The sequence below is a fragment of the Phascolarctos cinereus genome, unplaced genomic scaffold (genome assembly GCF_003287225.1).
Source record: "Phascolarctos cinereus isolate Bilbo 61053 unplaced genomic scaffold, phaCin_HiC Scaffold_2;HRSCAF=192, whole genome shotgun sequence".
Lineage (NCBI taxonomy): Eukaryota > Metazoa > Chordata > Mammalia > Diprotodontia > Phascolarctidae > Phascolarctos > Phascolarctos cinereus.
Genome location: NW_027555625.1, coordinates 263,633,596 through 263,656,203, shown reverse-complemented (window position 1 = coordinate 263,656,203; position 22,608 = coordinate 263,633,596). Strand labels below are relative to the sequence as shown.

Below are 22,608 nucleotides of genomic sequence, written 5' to 3'. Positions count from 1 at the left end.
ACCTTAATATATATTACTCCCCTTTGCACACAATTCAGTCTGTCCAAACTGGCAAGTGGCAGGTCACAGAGTCACAGTGGTCAAGACTATCATCTGGCAGTTCGCAATCTTATTCAGAAGGGCTGTAGTTCATAAGCCCCAGCCTCTCCAGTGTAAGCTGCCACAGGAAGCTGGCAGTGGGCAGAAGAATAGGGTGGAGGGAGAACTGGAAGGATGGTTGGGGAAAAAAGGCCCCTGTTGGTGGCTACTCCCTGGCAGGCACCCTAATGGGCTGCTGCTGGCCCCAGCTGGGAAGGGGAGATGTATGAATTGGACTAAATGGCCACTTAAGTCCTTTCCAATTCTCAAAATGTGTGATTTTTCTAATATTTAAATCACTGACTTCAAGGATATGTGTATGTGTATATATATAATATACAGAAACATATTTACAAAACCCCATTTTTTATTTATCTTAATGAGATACATAAAGAAGCAAATAACATACATGCACTTTCATTACAAAGATTAAAAATCTTCATCTAATAGATTTTATACTTGTTTCATTAACTATAATGAAATGTACAAGGAACCATCTATACATTTGAAAAGAAACTGAAAATACTGTTTAACTCATTAGCAGTAGAAATTGGTCACATTCCATTTGTGAGGGATATCAAACTAAAAACAATACAAATAGTATTTTCATGATAACCTAAGATACAAATATATCAAACTATTTAATGATCTAAACTATAAACTGCAAGATTTTTTTTTTTAGTAAAAAGTAATTTATCAGAATGAAATCAAGACACCAAACACTAATTAAAAAATCATGCTAGCAACGGACAATTTTATAAAGTACTTTTTCCACAACAACCCAGGGAGGTAGGGAGTGCAAGTATTCTTATTCTCATTTTACACATGAGGAAATTAAGCCTGTTTACACATATAGTAAATGTTCCTTTTCTCCTAAATTCATTAATTGCCTCAATAATGCTATCTTACCTCTTGGGGCCTCAGTTCCTCCACCTGTAAAATGAGAGGGTTAGGAGACACTTTAAAGTGTCTTTTCTACCTCAAAATTCTAATAATGTTAAGGCAGAATTAAACAAACAAAACCCCCCAACCCTTCCTTGGTCACTATCCATTCTTCAAAGTATGGCAATTCTGAAAATGACTAAAATGCAATAAATTAAAAACATAGAAAGGGAACTTGGGTGTGACCCAGATTTAGCTGCTTTCTTCCCTATCTTCTTCTTCGCTGTCACTTTCACAAAAAAAGATGTCCTTGAATCGAAACGACTGCCTTGGTATCTCAGGCTCCTGGACAGTTGTGCCTTCCTTCTTCAGCTTCCTCTTTAACCTCTGTTCCAGTAAAGGGCGGCTGGTCTCATAGAGGTAGTCTATGATTTCTACAGAGGAGTAAAACTTCAGTTTAGTCACTCAATCCTTTAATCCCAGTCTGCCTCAGTTTCCTCATTTGTGAAATGTGGATAATAGTAGCACCTACCTCCCAGGATTGTTGTGAGGATCAAATGAGATAATATTTGCAAAGTGCTTTGCAGACCCTTAACTTACTACATAAATGCTGGCTATTGTTGTTATTTTGTGGAAGCTTCTAATTCTAAGTTAATTCTACATTAAATTCAAAATGATATTAGTGTCTCTAGGTTCAAAATGGTTCATGGAACCAAAATTTAAGAGACTCTGGATCCAAATCATTCTGTATATATTTTACAGTGTACCAAGATAACTGGGTGCTGACTCCCTTCACCAGCACAAACTCCTCCAGACTTTCCCAGCCTCTTATAATTCTTATTTCTGTCCATTTTTTTCATAAAACCATAAACATGGATTTAGAGCTAGAAGGGACCTCAGAAGTCTCTAATCCAACCCTCTCACTTTACAGATAAGGAACTGGCAACCCTGAGATGTTAGATGATTTGTCCAAGGACACACAGTGCTAAGTGGCAGATAAGAAATTTCAATCTGGGTCCTGACTCCAAATCCACTGCTCTTTCCAATAGTAATACAGTGATTTTCATAGATCTTCCACAGGGAGTCTACTTAGCATACTGAAGGCCCTCCTCTCTATCTTTTAATTGTTTTGAGTACTATATTTGATGAGACATTAATGAAGTATTTTTTAAAATGTTACAATCAATTCATATTAAATAAAAACTATCAGGTGATAGGTGATTTAACTATATCAGCGACTGATTTTCAAATAAACATACAGAAAATACATAATCAAATGAGTGTTGTTCTCCAAGCACTATACTCTCATAGTAGTAATATTCATAGGAAGTGACCATAAAGTAATATGACTGATTTTTATAACATGAACATTCCATTCCAGTGCATGTATTTAAATGAGTGTTATTCTTCAAAACAATTACACTGGAAAACCATAGTTATTAGAATCATTCTAGTTCTGTTCAAAAACATTGCTGTAACACCTTCATAGAAAAGGTGTCACATATATAAGCCACCAGATGAGAAAATCAATATTATTCCTTTATGGTCACATTCTTTTTTAAACAAAAACTAATTAGTAACAAGATTTGGCTCCTAATGCCTTTTGGCCATTTCAAAAAAACAAATCTACCCTCAAAGCATAAAAGTTTGCCATAAAGGAGGATAAATATATGAATATACTTGGAAAGGAAGAATACTAAAAATGTTTTGAGTGATGGCAGCATCACTGGAAAAATGAGAGTTTTTTTTTCCCCAGCCAAAGACAAAGTTTATTAGAACATCCATCATATTGGGCAGACTCTTAAGGAGTCTGAACATTAGTAAGGCAGTGGCTAAATTATAAGAATCTAAGCACTTTAATGGAGACAAGATGGACCTTATGTACATTAAGGCTATGGGAGGGATCTAGGAGTGGCCAAGTGTCTATGAGGTAACAGAATTCCAGGGACCTGGACCACAAGACCAAGGGAGAATGAAGCCTAGATAGGATTAAGGGTGGGAAGTGGCCTGGGGCCATAGGGAGGTCCATAATGAAAGGCCACTTGATGGGATTATAGCCTCAGGGGAATACCAGAGATTTGGCCTTGTGGGAAAGTCCAGGGTTTTTCCTTTTTTGGGGTGTAGATCACAAATGATAGTTTTTCAAGGTGATTATTCTAAAAGAAAATATTCACTTAGATATCTAAGCATAGATTTATTTTCATTTAAAAGAAAAATCAGATGCATTACTTTGTAGTCATCCTTCAAAACTATTAATACTGTAAAGAAATCAACCATGCCTCAGTAGAAAGTGATCAAAAGATATAAATAGTTCTCAACAAAAGAACTGCAAACTATTAATAACCATATGAAAGAAAACTCTACTCACTAATAATAAGAGAAACACAAATCAAAACAACCTTGATGTTTCACCTCATACCCAGAAAACTGGCAAAAATGACAAAAGATGGCAAGTTGACATGGGAGAGAGTGTGAGAATATAGGTACAATAAATGCATTGTTGGTGCAGTTGTGAATCAGTACAACAATTCTGGAAAGCAATTTAGAATTATGAAAATAAAGTGATTAAAATGTCCAGACCTTTTGACCAGAGACTCCTTACCAGGTTTATACCCCAAGGAGACTACCAACAAGAAGAAATTCCCCATTTACACCTAATACTTATAGCAGTACTTTTTGTCATAGCAAAGAATAGGAAACAAAGTAGGCATAGGCAAAGAAATAAAAGTTTACTTAGAGAACCCTAGAGAATCAACAAAAAAGCTATTTGAACCAATTAACAACTTTAACAAAATCGCAGGATATAAAATAAGCCCACATAACCATCAGGATTTCTGTATATTACCAACAATACCCAGCAGAAAGAGACAGAAAAAAGAAATTCAATTTAAAATAACTACAGACAGTTTAAAATATTTAGGAGTCTATCTGCCAAAACACACACAGAGGAACTTTCTGAACAAAACACTCTTCACATAAATACAGAGCTAAATAAGAAATATTAATAGCTCATGGGTAGGCTGAGTCAATAAAAATGACTACACTACCTAAATTAATTTATAATTCAGTGCCACACCAATCAAATTACCAAAGAATTATTTTATAGAGCTAGAAAAAATTAACAATTCATCTGGAGGAACAAAAGGTCAACAATATCAAAGGAATCAATGAAAAAATAAATGAGAAGAGGGACTAGCAGTACCAGATCTCAAACTATACTACAAAACTGTAATTGTCAAAGCAATTTGGTATGAAATAGGTTGATCAGTGGAATAGATTAGGTTATACAATATACAGAAGCAAATGAGCACGGTAATCTACTGTTTGATAAGCCCCCAAATCCCAGCTATTGGAATAGGAACTCACTATTCAACAAAAACTTCTGGGAAATCTGGAGAATAGCCGGGCAGAAACAAAATAGAGACCAACATTATGGACCATACACCAAGATAAGCTCAAAATGCTTACATGATTTAGACATAAAGGGTGACATCATAAGCAAATTAATGGAGCATGGAAGAAATTATTGGTCAGCGCAATGGATAGGAGAAGAGTTTAAGATGAAACAAGTTATCAAGAGATTCATGGGAGTAAAAAGAATAAGTCTGATTATATAAAGTTTTTGTAAATAAAACTCATGCAGCTAAAATTAGAAGGAAAGAGGGGAAAAACTTTATAGCAAGTTTCTCTGATAAAAGTCTCATTTCTAAGATATATAAAGGAACTGAGTAAAATTTACAAGAATAAGAGCCATTCCTCAATCGCTAAATGGTCAAGAGGAAGAAAATCCAACTTATTGATAAGTTGGATAAGCCATATAAAAAAATGCTAAGTCACTAATAGAGAAATGAAAATTAAAACAACTCTGAGGTACCACCATCAGACTAGGTAAGATAACAAAAACGGAAAATGACAAGTGCTGGAGGGGACATAGGAAAACGGGTATACTAATGCACTGTTCAACTACTCTGGAAAGCAATTAGGAACTCCACCCAAAAAGAAACCCCACTACTAGGTCTATACCTTAAAGAAATAAAAGAATGAGAAAAAGGACCCATATATACAAAAATATTTATAGCAACTCTTTTTGGAAACTAACAGAATGTCCATCAGCTGGGGAACGGCTGAACAAGTTATAGTATACAAATATGACAGACTACTATTGAGTAGTAAGAAACGATGATAGGGATGGTTTCAGAAAAATCTAGGAAGACTTGTATGAACTGATATAAAGTGAAATGAGCAGAAACAGGAGAACAATTTATACAGTAATAGTGACATTGTAAAGAAAATCAACTCCGAAAGACAGGAACTCTGATCAACACAACTATCAACCACAATTCCAAAGGACTCATAATAAAACACAGTAGCCACAATTCCAGATAGAGAACTGATGGACTCAGAATGCAGATTTCTTTTCTTTCTCTTCTGGGGGACATGACCAACGTGGACATTTGTTTTGTATTAATATATATTTGTAATAGTTTTTTTTTTTGTGGGGGGGTTGGGCAATGGGGTTAAGTGACTTGCTCAGGGTCACACAGCTAGTAAGTGTTATGTGTCTGAGGCCACATTTGAACTCAGGTCCTCCTGAGTCCAGGACTCTATCCACTGTGCCACCTAGCTGCCCCTTTAGGTTTTGTTTTTCTTGTCTTCTCAAAGGGTAGGGAAGAGGAAGAGGGGAGGGAGAAAATTTGGAACTGGAAATAAAACTGAATTAAAACAAAATTAATGCCTGTTGATTGGGGAAAGGCTAAACAAATTGTGGTATATGAAAATGGAATATTTCCGAGCTGTAAGAAATGACAGATGTGAATACAGAGAAGCATGGAAAGATCTACATGAAATGATGTAGAATGAAGGAAATAGAGCCCAAAAAACAGGATACACGATGATATAATAACGTAAACAATATAAATGGAAATAACCACACACATATACAAAGATTAAAAATGAATGTTGAGGGGCAGCTGGGTGGTGCAGTGGATAGGGCACCGGTCCTGAAGTCAGGAGGAGCTGAGTTCAAATCCAGCCTCAGACCACACACTTGACACTAGCTGTGTGACCCTGGGCAAGTCACTTAACCCCAATTGCCTAACAAACCCCAACCAAACAAAAATGAATGTTGCAAAATTATAAAAAATGAGTATGGTTCAAAAAGATATAGGAGGAGATACCCCCAGATCCCATCCCTTTGCAGAAATAGGAAGTCCACAAGTATTACATATTGTACACATTTGCAGACTTTTTTTAAATATCCTGATCAGTTGTGATTTCTTCTTCTCTCCTTTTTCTTTTCTTTAAAAAATACTATTTGTCATATAGGATGTCTCTCCAGAGATGAAGGAATACTGGGGGGAAGTAATGATATAAATAATAGATATCAGTGAATATGCATTTTAAAAATACTTTAAGAGGCCTAATCATAGAATACCTAGAGGAACTTCATAAAGGGACCAGCTTTGATGGAGTGGGAGAAGATCAGAGGTTAAATTAACATAAAAGGAATCATCATTAGAGGTCATCCTAACTGTTTATGCCTGAATCCTCTTTTCACCAAGAAATCAGTCCTCTTTTCATCAGAGTTCCCTACACAAACAACCAGGACCATTGGGCACAGCTGGACAGGTAACCTAGAAATAGAATTGCTTGACTCCTAATTTGTTGCTGTCTTGTACAGTCAGGAAGATGGTTTTTAGAATCTTTTCAGTTTCATATAATCACAGTTATCCATTTTATCTTCTGTAATTGCCTCTATTCTTTGTTTGGTTAATAACACATATCCTACCCATAGCTAGGAGAGGTATACAATTTGCTTTCTTCTAATTTGTTTTTTAGTATGAGCTTTAATATTAAGGTCACATATTCCATTTGTAATCTATAGTGGAATATGGTATAGAATGATTTTTAAAATATAAAGGACAAAGAGAACAAACAACATGGAAAAGGAACTGTAGCCTAAGCTGGGTGATAGAGATTTAAAGGAGCCCAAGTCTCTAGCCTCAACCAGATCATACCCCAGGATGCTAGAACTTGCAGATGTGATCTTTGACAAAATTTGGAGCAAAAGAAATGTATAAACAGTCTAGAAATAGGAAATATGATCCCATTTTCAAATGGGGCATGAAGTACAGTCTCAAAACTACAGACCAGTTAAGTAGACCTTTTTTCATTTTTTTGGCCTGGGTTGTTTAGCCTGAAAAAAAAAATACAGGGGGAACTATAGGAAAGCATGATGTCTGTCATCTACTATTAAAAAAGAATTTTAAATGGAAATGGGAATTGACTTCTGTCTTGTCCTAAAAAGGCCAAATTTGGGACAATTCTTAAAGAAACAAGAGTGAAATCATAGAAAGTCACAGGCAGATTTCTGATCAGTGTAAGAAAGCACTAACTGGAGTTGTCCAACAATATGACAAGCTGTCTACCTCATGAAGCCCTGGTATTCACGAGACAGGATAACCAGCTGTCAGGAACACTGAATGCTAGCATTCCGTGGGTGGCTGGACTAGATGATACGTATGGTACCTTTGAATTCTAAAAGCCTATGTTTCTATATGCCTTCTGATACTTAGCTAACACGTTAGGGTTCTCCCAGGGAGATGTCTACTATGACTGTTTCTTTATATGAAGTATAGTTTTTTAATGGAAATTTTTATTTTTCTTGTCCTGTCTTTATTTTTCATATTGTTACTTTATTTTTTAAATAAAATTTATTTTCATTTTCAGTTCTAAATTTTCTCTCCTTTCCTCTACTTCCTCCTCCACTCACTAAGAAGGCAAGAAATGATACCTATTATGCTTATGAAATCATGCAAAACACTTCCTTATTAGTCATGCTGCAAAAAAAAAAAAGTGAAAAAATCATGTTTCAATCTGTACTCGAGTTCATCATTTCTCTCTCTGGAGGTACATAGCATTTTTCATAGTCATGGATCAGTCTTGATTCCAGTGGCTAAGTCTTTCACAGTTAATTATTGTTATTGCTGTTAATTATTGTTATTGCTATTACTGTGCACAATGTTCTCCTAGTTCTTGGCCCAATGGGCACAGAAAGATGCCTGCTGGGTATAGTTAAACTGTAGCAAGTTAAATTATTTGCATTCAAGAAGTACCATAAAAGACCTCACTGAGGATGTATAGATCAGATCTACTGATATGTTGTAGTACACCAGACATTTAAGTAAAGATTTTAAATTGCTTCCTTACATACCCTAGGATACAATGTCATCTCAACAAGTAGTTCTCAATCTTTTTTGAGCAAAAATGATCTCTCTCTCTCTCTTTTTTTGCTAGGCAATAGGGTTAAGCAATTTGCACAGGGTTACTCAGCTGGTAAGTGTCAAATGACTGAGGATAGATTTGAACTCGGGTCCTCCTGACTCCAGGGCTGGTGCTCTATCACTGAGCCACCTAGCTGCCTCTGTGAGGGCCTGAGATCAAATCCAGCCTCAGACACTTGACACTAGCTGTGTGACACTAGGCAAGTCACTTAACCCCAAGTGCCTCACCAGAAAGAAAAAAAAAACCCAAAAAACAAAAAACTTCACAAACCGTCTCCCCCATGATAGATAATATTTATATCAGTATCTATTGAGAAAAAGTATGACAAAAAACCACTAACTCACCAAGACTAATAAGAATTTGGTTTTTTCCTATTAGCATAAATGAACGATTGATCACATAAAACGCATTATTCATGTTGCACATTTTTGGGGGGTCAAATGGAGAACAAAGTGGTAATGCTTTATGTGAATTTGTAGTGTGGGTTCACAGCTCAAAAGCTGAGAATCATTGATCTAAACCAAACATTCCTGTGGCAACAAAGGGAAGTAATATTTAATTAAGACCACTGACCTGGGAAGGTCTTCTTCTGCCAAAGAGGCACACAAGTAGCTTTCAGTTTGTAAAATTTAGATTGAACATAGGATGGAGGAACATCTCTAAAAAGAAAAAATAAAAAGAAAGAATATATCTATATTCAGTATTTACCAATTCACAAATTCAATATTATGGGGAAAAAAAGTATATTATTGGTATCATTATTATTGTTGTAATGCATGCATTTATTAAACACTTATTATGAATCCAGGCCCAGCATCCATCCACTGTGTCACCAGCTGTCTCATAATACCACAAATATGAATCTGGTAGAATAGAAGAATGATGGTGCCTTCAAAATAAATAAAGGAAGTTTAGAAGACAGTTGAAGTTGTGGGGGAAGGACCAAAATGTCCAACAGGCAGTTCAGACACAAGACTGAAGCTCAGGGGACAAGATGGGTCAGAATACAGAGTCTGGGGAAGTAGAAAGGTTGTCAAATGATAGAGACGGGGAAGGTGATGGTATGGAAGGCTTGAGGAAAGAAATGATGTGAAGTTTCTGTGGAGAGTGAGACAAAGAATCAATTAGAGAGGAATAAAAGGACTGTCTTACTGAAGTGAGGTCCCAGCTGAGTTTAGGTAACATAAATTTGCAGGAGACCCAGTATGTTCAGTTTACTATCCAATCAGAATAAAGGAATGCCTATATTGCCAAAGATTATGTAAATTTGCTGTGTTCCTCATTAATAGACTAAAGATGCTCTGTTAGTCCTCCATGGGTATCTTTGTACCTACTGAGGTCTTGGATCCATTTATTGGAAACTGCTAGCCTTGCTAATAAATTTATTTACTTGGAAACTTAAATCTTTGTCCCTCAGATCTCTATTACAACTTGTTCCACTCCCCAGAGGGGGGCAAAATGAATTTCCAGGATGAGAAGGTTGCTACGGCAAGGCAGAAAAAATCCAGAGAAGAAGAATGAAGACATGTCATCTGAGAACTGGATGAAGGAAGGATTTGTACAGCAGAGGAGAAGACTCAGGGTGAATGAAATAGCTATCCTCAAGTAATTTAAGGCTTGTCCTAAGGAAGGCAGACTAAACTTATTCTGTCTGGCCAAAGAGCAGAACTATGACCAAGGGGTTGAAGTTACAAAGAGACCAAGTTAAGGCTGATGGCAGGACAAAATTCCCCACACTTAGAGGCCTTTAGAGTCTGGCTGGATGGCCACTGACATCTCTTCTAATTCTAAAGTCAAATATGAAACATATTGTGAAGTCTTTAAGAAGAGAATCATTTGTGGTTAAACAAGTTAATGATGGCTATTTGGTGAATACTGATGCCATGTAGCACTGCCAAAAGAAATAGACAAATATTTTAAGTGCTTTGTGTATATTTAACAATGTTAAGTTTATGTATTCTAGATTTTTTGCAACAATAAAATAAGAATCTGGTAAATATTTTAACTGAATAATAAACACATAGAGACATAATGGAATAGATTGGGCTTTTCCTCCTCCTATTCTTATATATTACTACTGGCAATCATGTTGCCTCTGGACTAAAAAATTACATTCTAAGAAATCAAATACCTCTGCTTAAAAAAAAAAAAAAAGGTCTGCCAGATCTTTGCTTGTGCATAGGCTGGAGAGGTCAGAGTGGCCCCACATAGAGAAGCAGTTGTGGTCACATGGGCTGGTGTGTGCCTATAATCCTAGCCACTGGGAAGGTTGAGGCTGGCAGATCTCTAGAACTCTGTAGCTGTGAGCTGCAGTAGGCTAAGGCATTGAGGGTCTATACTAGGTGGAGAAAGACCACAAATGGCCTAAGGAGGGATGAACGAGCTCAGGATGGAAATGGAAGTCAAAGCTCCCATGCTGTCTGGAGTAGAACTGGGCTGGTGAGCAGCCCATACACTTCCAGCTTGGGTGAGAATCTTTAAAAAAAGAGCATCTGAGTAGAGTATACAAACAACAGCAGTCTCATCACTTGGCAATTTTGCCCCAAACCTAGGCCTCCAGTATAGAGGTAGTGGGCAGCAACAGCGGAGGGGGTTGGCATATGCAGTAGTGGTGTTCCAAAGCTGCCCAGAGGCAATTGGGGGTGGCAGAGTATACAAGGTGCTGATCCAGAGTCAAGCCTTAAGTTCAAATGCAGGCCCAGACACCTTCCAGCTGTGTGACCCTGGGTAAGTCACCAAACCTCCGTCTGCCTCAAAAAAATTTTTTTTGGCCTCAATTTCTTACCTGTAAAATGAGGATAATAGCAGTACCTTCCTCCCAGGGTTGTTGTGAGGATCAGATGAGATCATTGTGTAAAAGGGCTTAGCACAGTGCCTGGCATACATATGTAAGCACTTCCTAAATACCTGTTCCCTTCTCTTCCCCAAGCTGAGGGCCTGGATGGGCTCAGCTGGGGTCACTAATGACGGCTGCTGCGGGGACAGGGTTAGTGACTAACAAAGCTAAAGCTTTAACACTCTTCCAAGCAGCTGCTAAGTTCTATGAAGATATGCGGGAGGTTTTCCTTCTTTTCAAGCCCCACCCAGCAAAGACATCTTCTAGGAAACCTCCTCTGCCTACACTGGGTTTTCCTTCTCCAGTTTGGCTATGTGTGCATTATTTTATATCAATCAACAAATAGTTACTGATTGTCACGTTGATTGTACTCTGCTAAGAACTGCAGGGGACATAAAAGTATTTTAGAAATAGAAAATGGAGAACTTAGTAATATTATAATTAAGTTGGGGAGACAAGTCTAATAGTGTGTGCTTGAGTGTCAAATGAGTAAAGGGGAAAATAAGCTTTATAGGCAGGTTTGGGCTGCTAAGTGTTTAACAATCAGCTCTCCAAAAGCCCACCTGACATACTTTTAAGTTTAACCTGGGCACGGCCAATTCATTTTGTACGAGTACACATGTTTGTAATAAGGGTTAAGGGGGGAGGGAGAAAAAGCAGATCCTTCATTTGAAAAGAAAAATGAAAGGCCTTAACGGTCTGACAATAGCATGGTTTGGTCAATATTACCATCAGTCATACAAAAGAAAAGTAAAAAATGTTTGTCAAAGAGATGAGCAAAATGAAAACTCACTCATCTCTTACTGGTTAGGTTTTATAGTATGTAAAATTCCCTTTTCTTCCTTTTTTTTTTTTGCAAGGCAATTGGGGTTAAGTGATTTGCCCAGAGTCACACAGCTAGTAAGTGTTATGTCTGAGACTGGATTTGAACTCAGGTTCTCCTGACTCCAGGGCCAGTGCTCTATCCACTGTGCTACCTAGCTGCCCCTAAAATTCCCTTTTCAAATGAAGTGAATTTACCAGCACTTCTCTAAAAATCTTACATATTAGTTTCATGTTGTCCCTAAAAATTTACAGGCCACCTCTTCAGAATGAAACATTTACATTACACGAATACTATTATTGATTAGCCTAACATCAAACAAATGTTCTTACCCAATGACGCCAGCAAGGTGTTCCCAATTAACTTCATTAGCTTCTTGTACATTTGTTTGATACAACCTGAGAAGAAATCAAAATTATGTTAATCAAATCTGTTGTACGTCAAGTCACTTACTGACCAAATAACAGATCCAGAAAAAAGAATAAAGCAATGGTTTAAAAGAGAGAGAGAGAGAGAGAGAGAGAGATGAATGGAATGGACTAAATAAACAAGAGCAAAAGAATACAGTAGCTTAGCATTTGAGAAATCCAAGAACATAATCTCTTTAAGGAAAGATTCAGTAATTTACAGGAAAACTAGAAAATAAGTCTTCCTACTGATTTAGACCATGGATTCTAAAATTGGGTCCATGAATGTTAAAAAAAAATTTTTAAATTTTTTATTATTTTGATTTATCAATAATCACTTCCATATGCTTGAGTTTAAAATTTTTCTCCCCCTTCCTCCCCACCACCCTCCCGAAGATGGCACACAATCTGATATAGACTATACATTTACATTCCTATTAAACATATTTTCACATTAGTGATGTTGTAAGCAAAAACTGAAACCAACAGGAGAAGCCATCAGAAAGAGGAAACAAAACTCAACAGAAGAGAAAAAAAAATAGCAATTCAACTTCCATAGTTCTTTCTTTGGATGTGGATATAAATTTTTTTTAAAAAAAACCGTTTCAAAATAATCAGTTTTCTTTGTAATCTTATGTATTTTCTTTTTTCTTTTTAATTTTTTAAATTTTTTTTTTTTTGGCAAGGCAATGGGGTTAAGTGACTTGCCCAGGGTCACACAGGTAGTAAGTGTTATGTGTCTGAGGCCAGATTTGAACTCAGGTACTCCTGAATCCAGGGCCGGTGCCCTATCCACTGCGCCACCTAGCTGCCCCATGTATTTTCTTTTATATATTTAAAAATATTATTCTAAAAAGATCTTTAGGTTTAACCAGACTTCCAAAAAGCCATGATAAGGAAAAGTTAAGAACCTCTGGTTAAGAGCAACACTGCATGCAACATACCAAAATTAACTCCTAATGGACAAGAGATTAAATCCAAGAATTCACATTATTTAAAAAATCAGTGAATGAAAGTTATTTTTCAACAACTGTGGTTGGAAAGAAAATTCATAACCAGACAAGCACAAGGAAATCAAGGACAGAAAGACAAAATTGTCGGTTTCAATTATTTACAATTTAAAAGCTTTTGCATAAACAAAATCCACGTAACTAGAATAAGAGAAGTCATAGATTGGGGGGGGGGAATCACGGCATCCAATATCTAACAAAACTCTGACATTCAAATTCTCTAGGGAACTGACACAAATATATAAGACCAAGAAAGAGTCACTTCTCCATAGATAAATGGTCAAAGGATATAAACAACTTTTAAAATAACACATGCAAATTATGAACATCCATGAGGAGAGTATGTTCTAAATGACTAATGAGAGAAATGCAAATAAAAACAATTCTGAAGTATCACCTCACACCTGTCAAGTTAACAAAGATGATAAAAGATGGAAACAGTGAATGTTGAGGAGGCTGTGAGAAGACAGGAGGAGCTGGTAATTGGCCTAACAACTCTGGAAAACAATTTGTAATTATGTGAGAAAAGTAAATTGGATATTCATAGTCTTTGACCCAGCAAACCAACTACTAGACTTTTAACCCAAAGAAATCAATAAAAGAAAGGCCTCATGTATATAAAAATATTCATAGCAGCACTTTTTGGTAGGAGCAAAAAGCTTAAAACAAAATTTAGGTATACATTAGTCAGCAGGTGTCTGAACAAATAGTGGTATATGAATATAATAGAATCAGCAAATCATGGGAGGACTAGTATGAACAGATGCAGAAGAAAGCAGAATTGAAACAATGGACATAATGATCAATAATGCAAATGATGACAACACAGAACTCAGATCAAATGCAATGCCCAGGGTGGGGTTCCAGATTGTAATGCAGAACATTATTTTACCATTTAGGTAGTATGGCACTTTAAGTCACGGAAAGTAGAAATCACTGCTTAATCTTGCCCCAGACCTCTTTCCTCCTAAATCTAAACAACAGTGAAATGTACTCTTGCATAGCTCAGCATAGCCCGTACCTCCAACGCAAATGGATAAGAAAGCTTGCAATATAATTGCTTTAGATAATTATGTTTATACCAGAGACCAGGACACCTGGTCTGGTTTGTGTGATCTCTGATCCGTAATAATGGGGTGCTCGGGTGCTTGTGCTTGTACTTGTGCCCCAATTTCTCCCTACTCTCAGAAACACTGTCTCTAACAACCGTCCCCCAGCCCAAGGACACTGTGCCCAGCAGTTATTCATGCATGGGCCTCAGCGTGACCCTTATCTCTCTCCCTGGTACAGCTACACAGAGCTGGGCTGCTCAGACCCCAGCCCTCAGATCATGTCTCTGGAAGCCTCCCAATTCCTTAGTTAAGTTCCTGTGTTGTGAGAAAGCTTTCCCTTGTTGTAGAGCATTCTCTCATCAAGACAGAGGGAGAGGGGTGTCCTTGACCAGCCCAAGGACTCTTCCTCCTGCCAGACTCCAAAGATCCATCCCCCTTCCTGTCTGGTATACTCCCTGTACTTTCCCATCCATAGCCCCCAAAGACACCTGCATCTTTGGATTACGTCATCAGTGTTCCTGGCATTTCTTTCCCATGCTCTTTTCCATATAAACCCTAGCCTGATTTGGGTGTGCATACCCCTTGCAGCTGCGCACGCTAATAAATCCACATTTTAAATTACATCTGGGTCTTGCTCGCTGATTTCTTGGTACAACAAGATGACTGATGCTGGAATGCACTTCGTCAATGTTGAGAGGTGGTGGTCTATGGGGAATGTTGCCCAAGTTCGTTGCTATATTTTATGGTTTTCCTTGACTGCTACTTTTTAAGAGAGTCCCTTCAGTGGGTATTTATGATTTATTGGGAAGTAATTGTACAATTTGCTGAACACTATAAAGCTTACTCACCAACTCATTATTTAATCTATTTACACATAGCAGCAAGAATTTTTTTTCCATAAGTAACATTTTGGCTAGTCATCTCCAAATAACTAAAATGGTCCCAACTGCCTCTTAATGAAATAAAACATTTTATCTTGCATTTAATAAACAATCTCTAATCATCTGCTCCTCTTTGCTTAACTATACTATACTTACCCCACTCTATACCCAGGGTGGTGTTTCCTGTTAACTGGCCTACCAAACCACATTCCTAACTGTGAACTTCACTAAAATTTTTACACATAACTTGCTCTATTGTGGGATGCTCTCCAGCCTTGTATCCTTCAAAGCTTGTTTTTCTCATTCTTTTAAAGTACTATTCAATAACCACATCCTGTAGGAAGCCTTCTCTGATAGTGCTTAATACACCTCCCTCTTTCTGTATAGTTTTGGGTTGGGTATATATGCATGTATGAATGTATGTATACATATGTTATCTTAAAATCAATGAAAAATTATTTTCTGAGTGTTTCTTATGTGGACTACTATCTAAGAATGGGGGGGAGGGCGGAGCCAAGATGGAGGAGAAAAGACAGGCACTCACTTGAGATCTCCCCCAAACAACTTTAAATAATACCCCAAAACAAGTCCCGAAGGGACAGAATGAAACAATTTTCCAGGCCAAGACAACTTAGAAGGTCAGCAGGAAAGGTCTCCTGCCCTGGGGTCAGAGTGGAACAGAGTCTGTGTCCTAGCCAAGCAGCAGGAGGCCTTGGGGGCAATTAAACACTGGTGCTGGTTTCCAGACCTTTTAGTCCACAGATGGTAAGGGGGCCAGATGGCTGGTCAGATCACGAGGGTCCCTTTGCTGGCAGTAGGGGAAGGGCTCTGTTGCATTGCCCATACTTGGGATCTAGGCTGCAGTCTTGGATCTCAGTCCCAGGGTAAGGAGGAGTACTAGCACACCAGAACTTGGGGATACAGGGGAGCTGGGACTGTGGCTACAGTTCCAGGGTGGAAAAGAGTGTTTATGGTCACTCACTGATAAGAGCACAGGCTGAGAGAATAGTGAACACTTCTTCCTATATCATACCACCTTGGAAGAACCGAAAACTTACAGGTCCCCAGAATTATCTCTGAAAACAGTTACATACACAACTCCCCCCGCCAACAAATAAACAAAACTAAAGCTTGAAGTAGTACCCCCCCTCCACTCGGGAAGCAGAGCCCCACTTTAGCATAGAGTTAAAAGTCAAGAAATAGGCTGGAAAAGATCCTGACTATATAAAGTTACTATGGTGACAGGGAAGGTCAAAAGGGAAACTGAGAAGACAAAGTTAGAGTTTGTTTGTTTGACTTCTACATCCAAAGCCTCAGAGAAAAATATGAATTGGTCTCAGGCCATGGAAGAGCTCAAAAGGGATTTTAAAAACCAAGTAAAAGAGGTAGAGGAAAAATTGGGAAGATAAATGAAAGTGATGCAAGAAAATCATGAAAAAAGTCAACAGCTTGGTAAAGGAGGCCCCCCCCCAAAAAATACTGAAGAGAGGCAGCTAGGTGGCGCCATGGATAGAGCTCTGGCCTTGGAGTTAGGAGGACATGAGTTCAAATCTCACCTCAAGACACTTGACACTTAACTGTGTGACCCTGGGCAAGTCACTTAACCCCGACTGCTTCACCAAAAAGAAAAAATGAAACAAAAAAAAACCCAAAACACTAAAGAAAATAACACCTTTAAAAACACAATAGGCCAAATGGTAAAAGAGGCACAAAAATCCGATGAAGAGAAGAATGCCTTGAAAAGCAGAATTGGCTGAACAGAAAAAGATATACAAAAATTAACAGAAAAGAAGAACTGAATTGTGGGGAACACATAAGTATTTTTAAAATATAAAATGGGAGGCTTATAATCAAGTTGGGAAGATAATTCTAACAAGAGAAGGGAATATGTATTTTAAGTATCAAATGAGTAGTACAGAAAATAAGCATTATAGGTAGGGGTGCACTGGTAAATGTTAAACAAGCAGTTCTCCAAAATCCCACCCAACACACTTTAAAGTTTATTCTGCATTAACATTTTCCCATCACGTTCTTACATCTAGACAGTCAACAAACAATATATCAAGTCTTGATTTGAAGGGTTTGCTGATTTTCAAGGTGTAAATGATCCCAATGAAAATATTACAAGTGGCTCTACGTGGTCTGAACTGGCTCCAGCACTCCATCCCTGATTAGGAGACTCTAAAAGAGGGAGAAAGAAGCACAGACTGGAGTAGGGAGGGAAGTCTCAAAGAAAAGATAGGATGTTAAATTGAGTCTGGAAGGACAAGCAAGATTTGGAGAAGAGGAGGATGTACTAAGTGCAGTGAGCTATATGAACAAAGCTATGGAGTCAGGGAAGTAGTGAACAGACCAGACCAATAGAAGAGAAAATTCAGGGTGGGGAATAATGAAATCATTATTGGCAAAAATGGAGGTTTGGACATAAAATACCTGTTTCAATTCTCCACAGCACAGACACATCTTCTCACATTCTCATTTCTAAATCTTAACAACATTTCCCATTCTCTTTCTTTTTCCCTCTAGCCCCACCCTACTCCTGTTTTTGACCTAGCAATAGCACTACTAGCTTTGTATCCCAAAGAGATCATAAAAATAGGAAAAGGATCCATATGTACAAAAATATTTATAGCAGCTCTTTTTGTGGTGGCCAAGAATTGGAAATTGAGGGGATGCCCAACAACTGGGAGATGGCCGAACAAGTTGTGATAGATGAATGTAATGGAATACCATTGTGCGATAAGAAATGATGACAGGCAGATTTCAGAAAAACCTGGACTTACATAAACTGATGCTGAGTGAAGTGAGAAGAACCAGGAGAACATCGTACATAGTAACAGCCACATTATGTGATGACTAACTAACATAGACTTGGCTCTTCTCAGCAAAGCAAGGATCTAAGACAACTCCAAAAGACTCATGATAGAAAATACTGTCCACATCCAGAAAAAGAACTGTGGAGTCTGAATGCAGATACAAACATACTATTTGTTCTCTTTTTGTTGTTGTTTTGTTTTGTTTCTTCTTTCTCATGGTTCCTCCCACTGGTTTTAATTCTTTACAACATCACTAATGTAAAAATATGTTTAATAGGAATGTATACATAGAGCCTATTTCAGATTACATGCTGTCTTGGGGAGGGGGAGAAAATTTAAAACTCAAAAACTTATGAAGTGAATGTTGAAAACTAAAAATAAAAATGTAAATTAAAAAAAAAATTACCAATGCTCTCTTAGTTGCCAAATCGAATGGTCTTCTCTCAGTCCTCATCCTTCTGGACCTCTCAAGCTGCACCTGACACTCTGGACAGCCCTGCCCTCCTGTAGTCTCTCTCCTCCCTGGGTTTTCATGACACTGCTCTCTCTTGGTTCTCCTGCCTATATAAGGACTCCATGAAAGTCCCCTCTGCTGGATCATCCTGCAGATGTGTGGGTTTTAGAAGATTTTCTCATGGGACCCAGTCTCTTCTGTTCTGCACAGGCTCTCTGTGACCTTATGAGCTACTATGGATTTAATTATCATCTCTATGCAAATGAATCCTATGGTTTATCTACCCAGTCCCAGTTTCCTCCTTGAGTTCCTGTCCCACATCACCAACTGCCTACTGGCCATTTGGAACTGACTGTATTGTATGCATGTAAAGTTCAACAAATCCATTTTCATTCCTCTTCTGAACTTCCCTGTTTCTGTCAAAGGTACCACCATCTTCTAGTCCCTCAGATTTTCAACCTTGGAATCACCTTTAACTGCTCTTTTTACTACCTTTAGAGTCAATAGAAACTCTCTTGTGTGGCCTATATCCCTTAATAACATTGCTGCTCTTCCTACGATCTCTTCAAGCTGGCTTTCTTGCTGTTCCTCAGACAGGCCCTTGAGGGCGCCTCTCATTTCTGGCCTTTGCACAGGCTGTCCTCCATGCCTGGACTGGACTTCTTCCTCACCTACATCTCTTAGAACTTTGTAAAGTGTCTGGCACATAGTAGATACTTCATAAATATTTTTTGATTCATCTCCTTATGAAAAGTTTCAAAGGCTACAGAGATTAGCTTTGAACACATTTTAAATTTCGTACCTTTCAATAAGGTTGATTTTGGCACGCAGAGCATTTGTCCCACGATACACAACCTTCCCATTGGTCATCCGCTTGGTTAGAATTTCAGGCCTATGTTAAAAGTGACAAATATACAAGTTTATCATTTCAGGGAAAGGCTTCCATAGGAAATACACATTTTAGTAATTTTAGGTCACTAAATCACTCTCATCTGCTATGTTAATCCAATTTCCATCATTTACTAGGTTCTATTCCACAGACATAAATCCATCCATTTTTACCAGGGATCAGAAAAAGCTGCACAATGTGCATGGCTCAATATTTTTATACCTCAAATTAAGAAATTATTTACTTAACTGACAGTTATTGTCATTGACTGGTAAAGTATCCAATCCATACTAGACCTGGTATAGTTATATGTGTATTCTTTATTCCTAAGGCTAACAGTTAGGAAATAGGGAAAGTTAAAACTTTGAACTGGTGACATGAGTTTCTAATAAGGTCAGTCTAACACTGCCTCCTCTCTCCCTAAAACCTAAATAAAATGTCAACTTGAGAATAGAAGGGTCATCACAGTCACAAGCTACCAATTAGGAAGCCATAAAAATACTTATTCTCAGATGACAAAGTTCTTTTCAATATCTAACAACTCATCATATTTTCCCCTGAAATACTCTCTAGTACTTTGCCATCCCATTTTTTCTTACAGTAATCAATAGATTTTTCTAAAAAGTTTTTTGTTTCCCTATACATTTTAAGGCTCTTTAAGTTTATTATCAGTCCTTGGGACTTTCATTTCCTATATGTAGTCTTTCCTCTAAAAGAAAAAAACATTTTTTTTTGGTGAGGCAATTAGGGTTAAGTGACTTGCCCAGAGTCACAAAGCTACTAAGTGTTATATGTCTGAGGCTGTATTTGAACTCAGGTCCTCCTGACTCTAAGGAGAGCACTCTATCCACGGCGCCACCTAGCTGTCCCTTAAAAAAAATTTTTTTAAAGCCTCACAAACTTCTGACTTATTTTATAATTTGCATCTATATTCAACAGTCATGCTGGAATGGTGAGGTGCACTGTCAGGATTCTACTGATATGCTGGTTAGTTTTGCTAATCTGCTTTTTTGTTTTTTTATTCTTTGTTACAAAAGAGAGAAGGGTGCATTCTCTGTTTAGAAATAAAGGTGATGAAATATGAGAAAAATCTTAAAACTTACCACTTACTTTTACACTGCATCCAATTTCTTGTTTCTACTTTGGCTTCTACTTCTACCCAGGATATACCCTTGTAGAGCTGTTTCCGCAAAATTGATAAAGATTCTGGGGAACTGTCTTCTTGGAGCCGAGAATCTATGTCTTCCACCTCCTTTGGTGACAGCTTCTTCAGAATCACTTCTTCAACAGCTTTAATTAGTCTTCGAGTTTCTGCTTTACTCCAAGGACCATGATTTATCTCTATGGACACATGAAAAGACAAGAGGCAGTGTGACTCAGTGGGGAGAGAACTAGCCCCAGAATCAACTCAAGTAAGTCAGTTAAGAGCTAAGCATCTGTCCCATCTCTGACACACGCTCCATCTCCAGACTCTAGACATTTTCAGTGGCTGTCCTCATGCCTAGAATACTTTCTCTTCTCATCTCTACCTCCTGACTTCCTTCAAATCTTGAGTAAAATCTCACTTTCAACAGAAAGCCTGACCTCCTTTAATGCTAGTACCTTCCCCTTATAGATTACCTCCAATTTATCCTTTATAGATTTTGTTTGTGAATAGTTGTATTCATGTTGTCTCCCCCCATCAGATTGGGAACTCCTCAAGAGTAGAGACTGCTTTTCTTTCTGTCCCCAAAGCTTATTCCAGTGCTTGGCCCTCCATAATAAAGGCTCTTTGACCAACACACTAGCCGTGTGACCCTGAGCAAGTCACCTGATTTTTCAGTGTCCCAGGCAGCTCTCTTAAACTCCAAGAGAACACTGATGCACTTATATGTAAATACAACACTACAGAAGCTCCAATGATGGTCCTGCATGGATAAGAGAATCAAAAATCATGGACCAACTCTCATCTGACAAGCTCACAATCACAACTAAACAAAAACACAACTCTAGGTCCTAGAGTCTAGGACTTAGTACCCTCCACAAATCACTTTCCCTCCCAGTGCTCTATGAAATCCTCTAAGTTGCAAAGAAGATGATGACCTGCATTGGTGGAGGGAGTTTCCTGGCCTGGGAGTTCCCCATACAAACAAAACCACAGGTCTAGACCTTATCCTTAAGGAGTTATATAGGATCAAAGTACAGTCAAGTAAAAAGAATTGAAGGTAATCATGTGAAATACAGTTATGGTATGAAATTTGAAGGATTTTAAAGCCAGAAATTTAGTGATTTTTCCTCACTCTATCAGCAACAGCAACGTCCACTCGTTTCAATAACGTCATAAGAAAATCAAACTATATTTCTTAATATCATTCTTTTTTTTTTTGCTTAATAAGTTCTGAATACAAAAATAGCTGTACACAATGTCAACAGTAATGTTTTATGGGGGGAAAACCCTGCCTGACAGTTTCTCAACCCTTGTTATAAATATACAATGGGGGTACATTCTTAATTGAAGACAATAAAGATAAGAGAAACCCCCTTTTCTGAAGAAATCAGGGAATCCTTTGATGTAAAGAAGATCAAAAAAATTGCTTTTCCTAAAACCTGCTCATCACCTAAATAAGCTCCATACCAACATAAATGAAAGACCAAACATTGGATTACAAAAACAAAACAATGACCCTGAGCCCTCAGCCAAATACCTCCCCTGCTCCACTCAAGGACAAAAGAATCACTAACAAATTTTTGAATCCTTACTGCCAAGTTTCAAATATTTAGCTATTCAATTAAACAAATTTCAACAAGAAAAAGATACTTCTACACATATCACTCCTATCACTATTTCTTAGTAATGGGGGGGAGGTCCAAACTGATTCATAGGGCACAATTTAATAGATTTACAATATTTCTCATCAAGTTTACACCAATAAATAAAATAAATCAGTGTTTAAGAATGCTCATGAAAAATAGAGCAAATAAAATCATTTTACAGAATTCAGCTCAGATTACTGACATGCAATTTCATCAATATTATTTATTTTTAAAGCAGAAAGTACATGTCACTTACTATTGCTAATCTGAGAGAATTTCAGTGCCACAGAGAGGCTACTTCGGTTCACCATCTCACCAATCTTTTTCCAATCATTTCCATGTATGGACTGGTACTTCTTTAACTTCTGAGTGTCCTTTTTACTATATCTAAGGAAGAAGAAAT

General features: G+C 37.7%; 1 protein-coding gene across 1 annotated transcript in view; it reads right to left on the bottom strand.

Annotated features, from left to right (window-relative positions):
- Positions 1-421: 421 nt before the first annotated feature.
- The window catches only part of TTF1 (transcription termination factor 1), a 35,536-nt gene continuing 13,349 nt past the window's right edge, over positions 422-22,608 (bottom strand). Inside the window, 6 exon segments of the mRNA XM_078149977.1 lie at positions 422-1,394; positions 8,818-8,903; positions 12,236-12,301; positions 19,326-19,415; positions 20,516-20,753; positions 22,462-22,592. Coding sequence (XP_078006103.1) covers positions 1,213-1,394; positions 8,818-8,903; positions 12,236-12,301; positions 19,326-19,415; positions 20,516-20,753; positions 22,462-22,592 — 793 coding nt within the window. The 3' untranslated portion in view covers positions 422-1,212.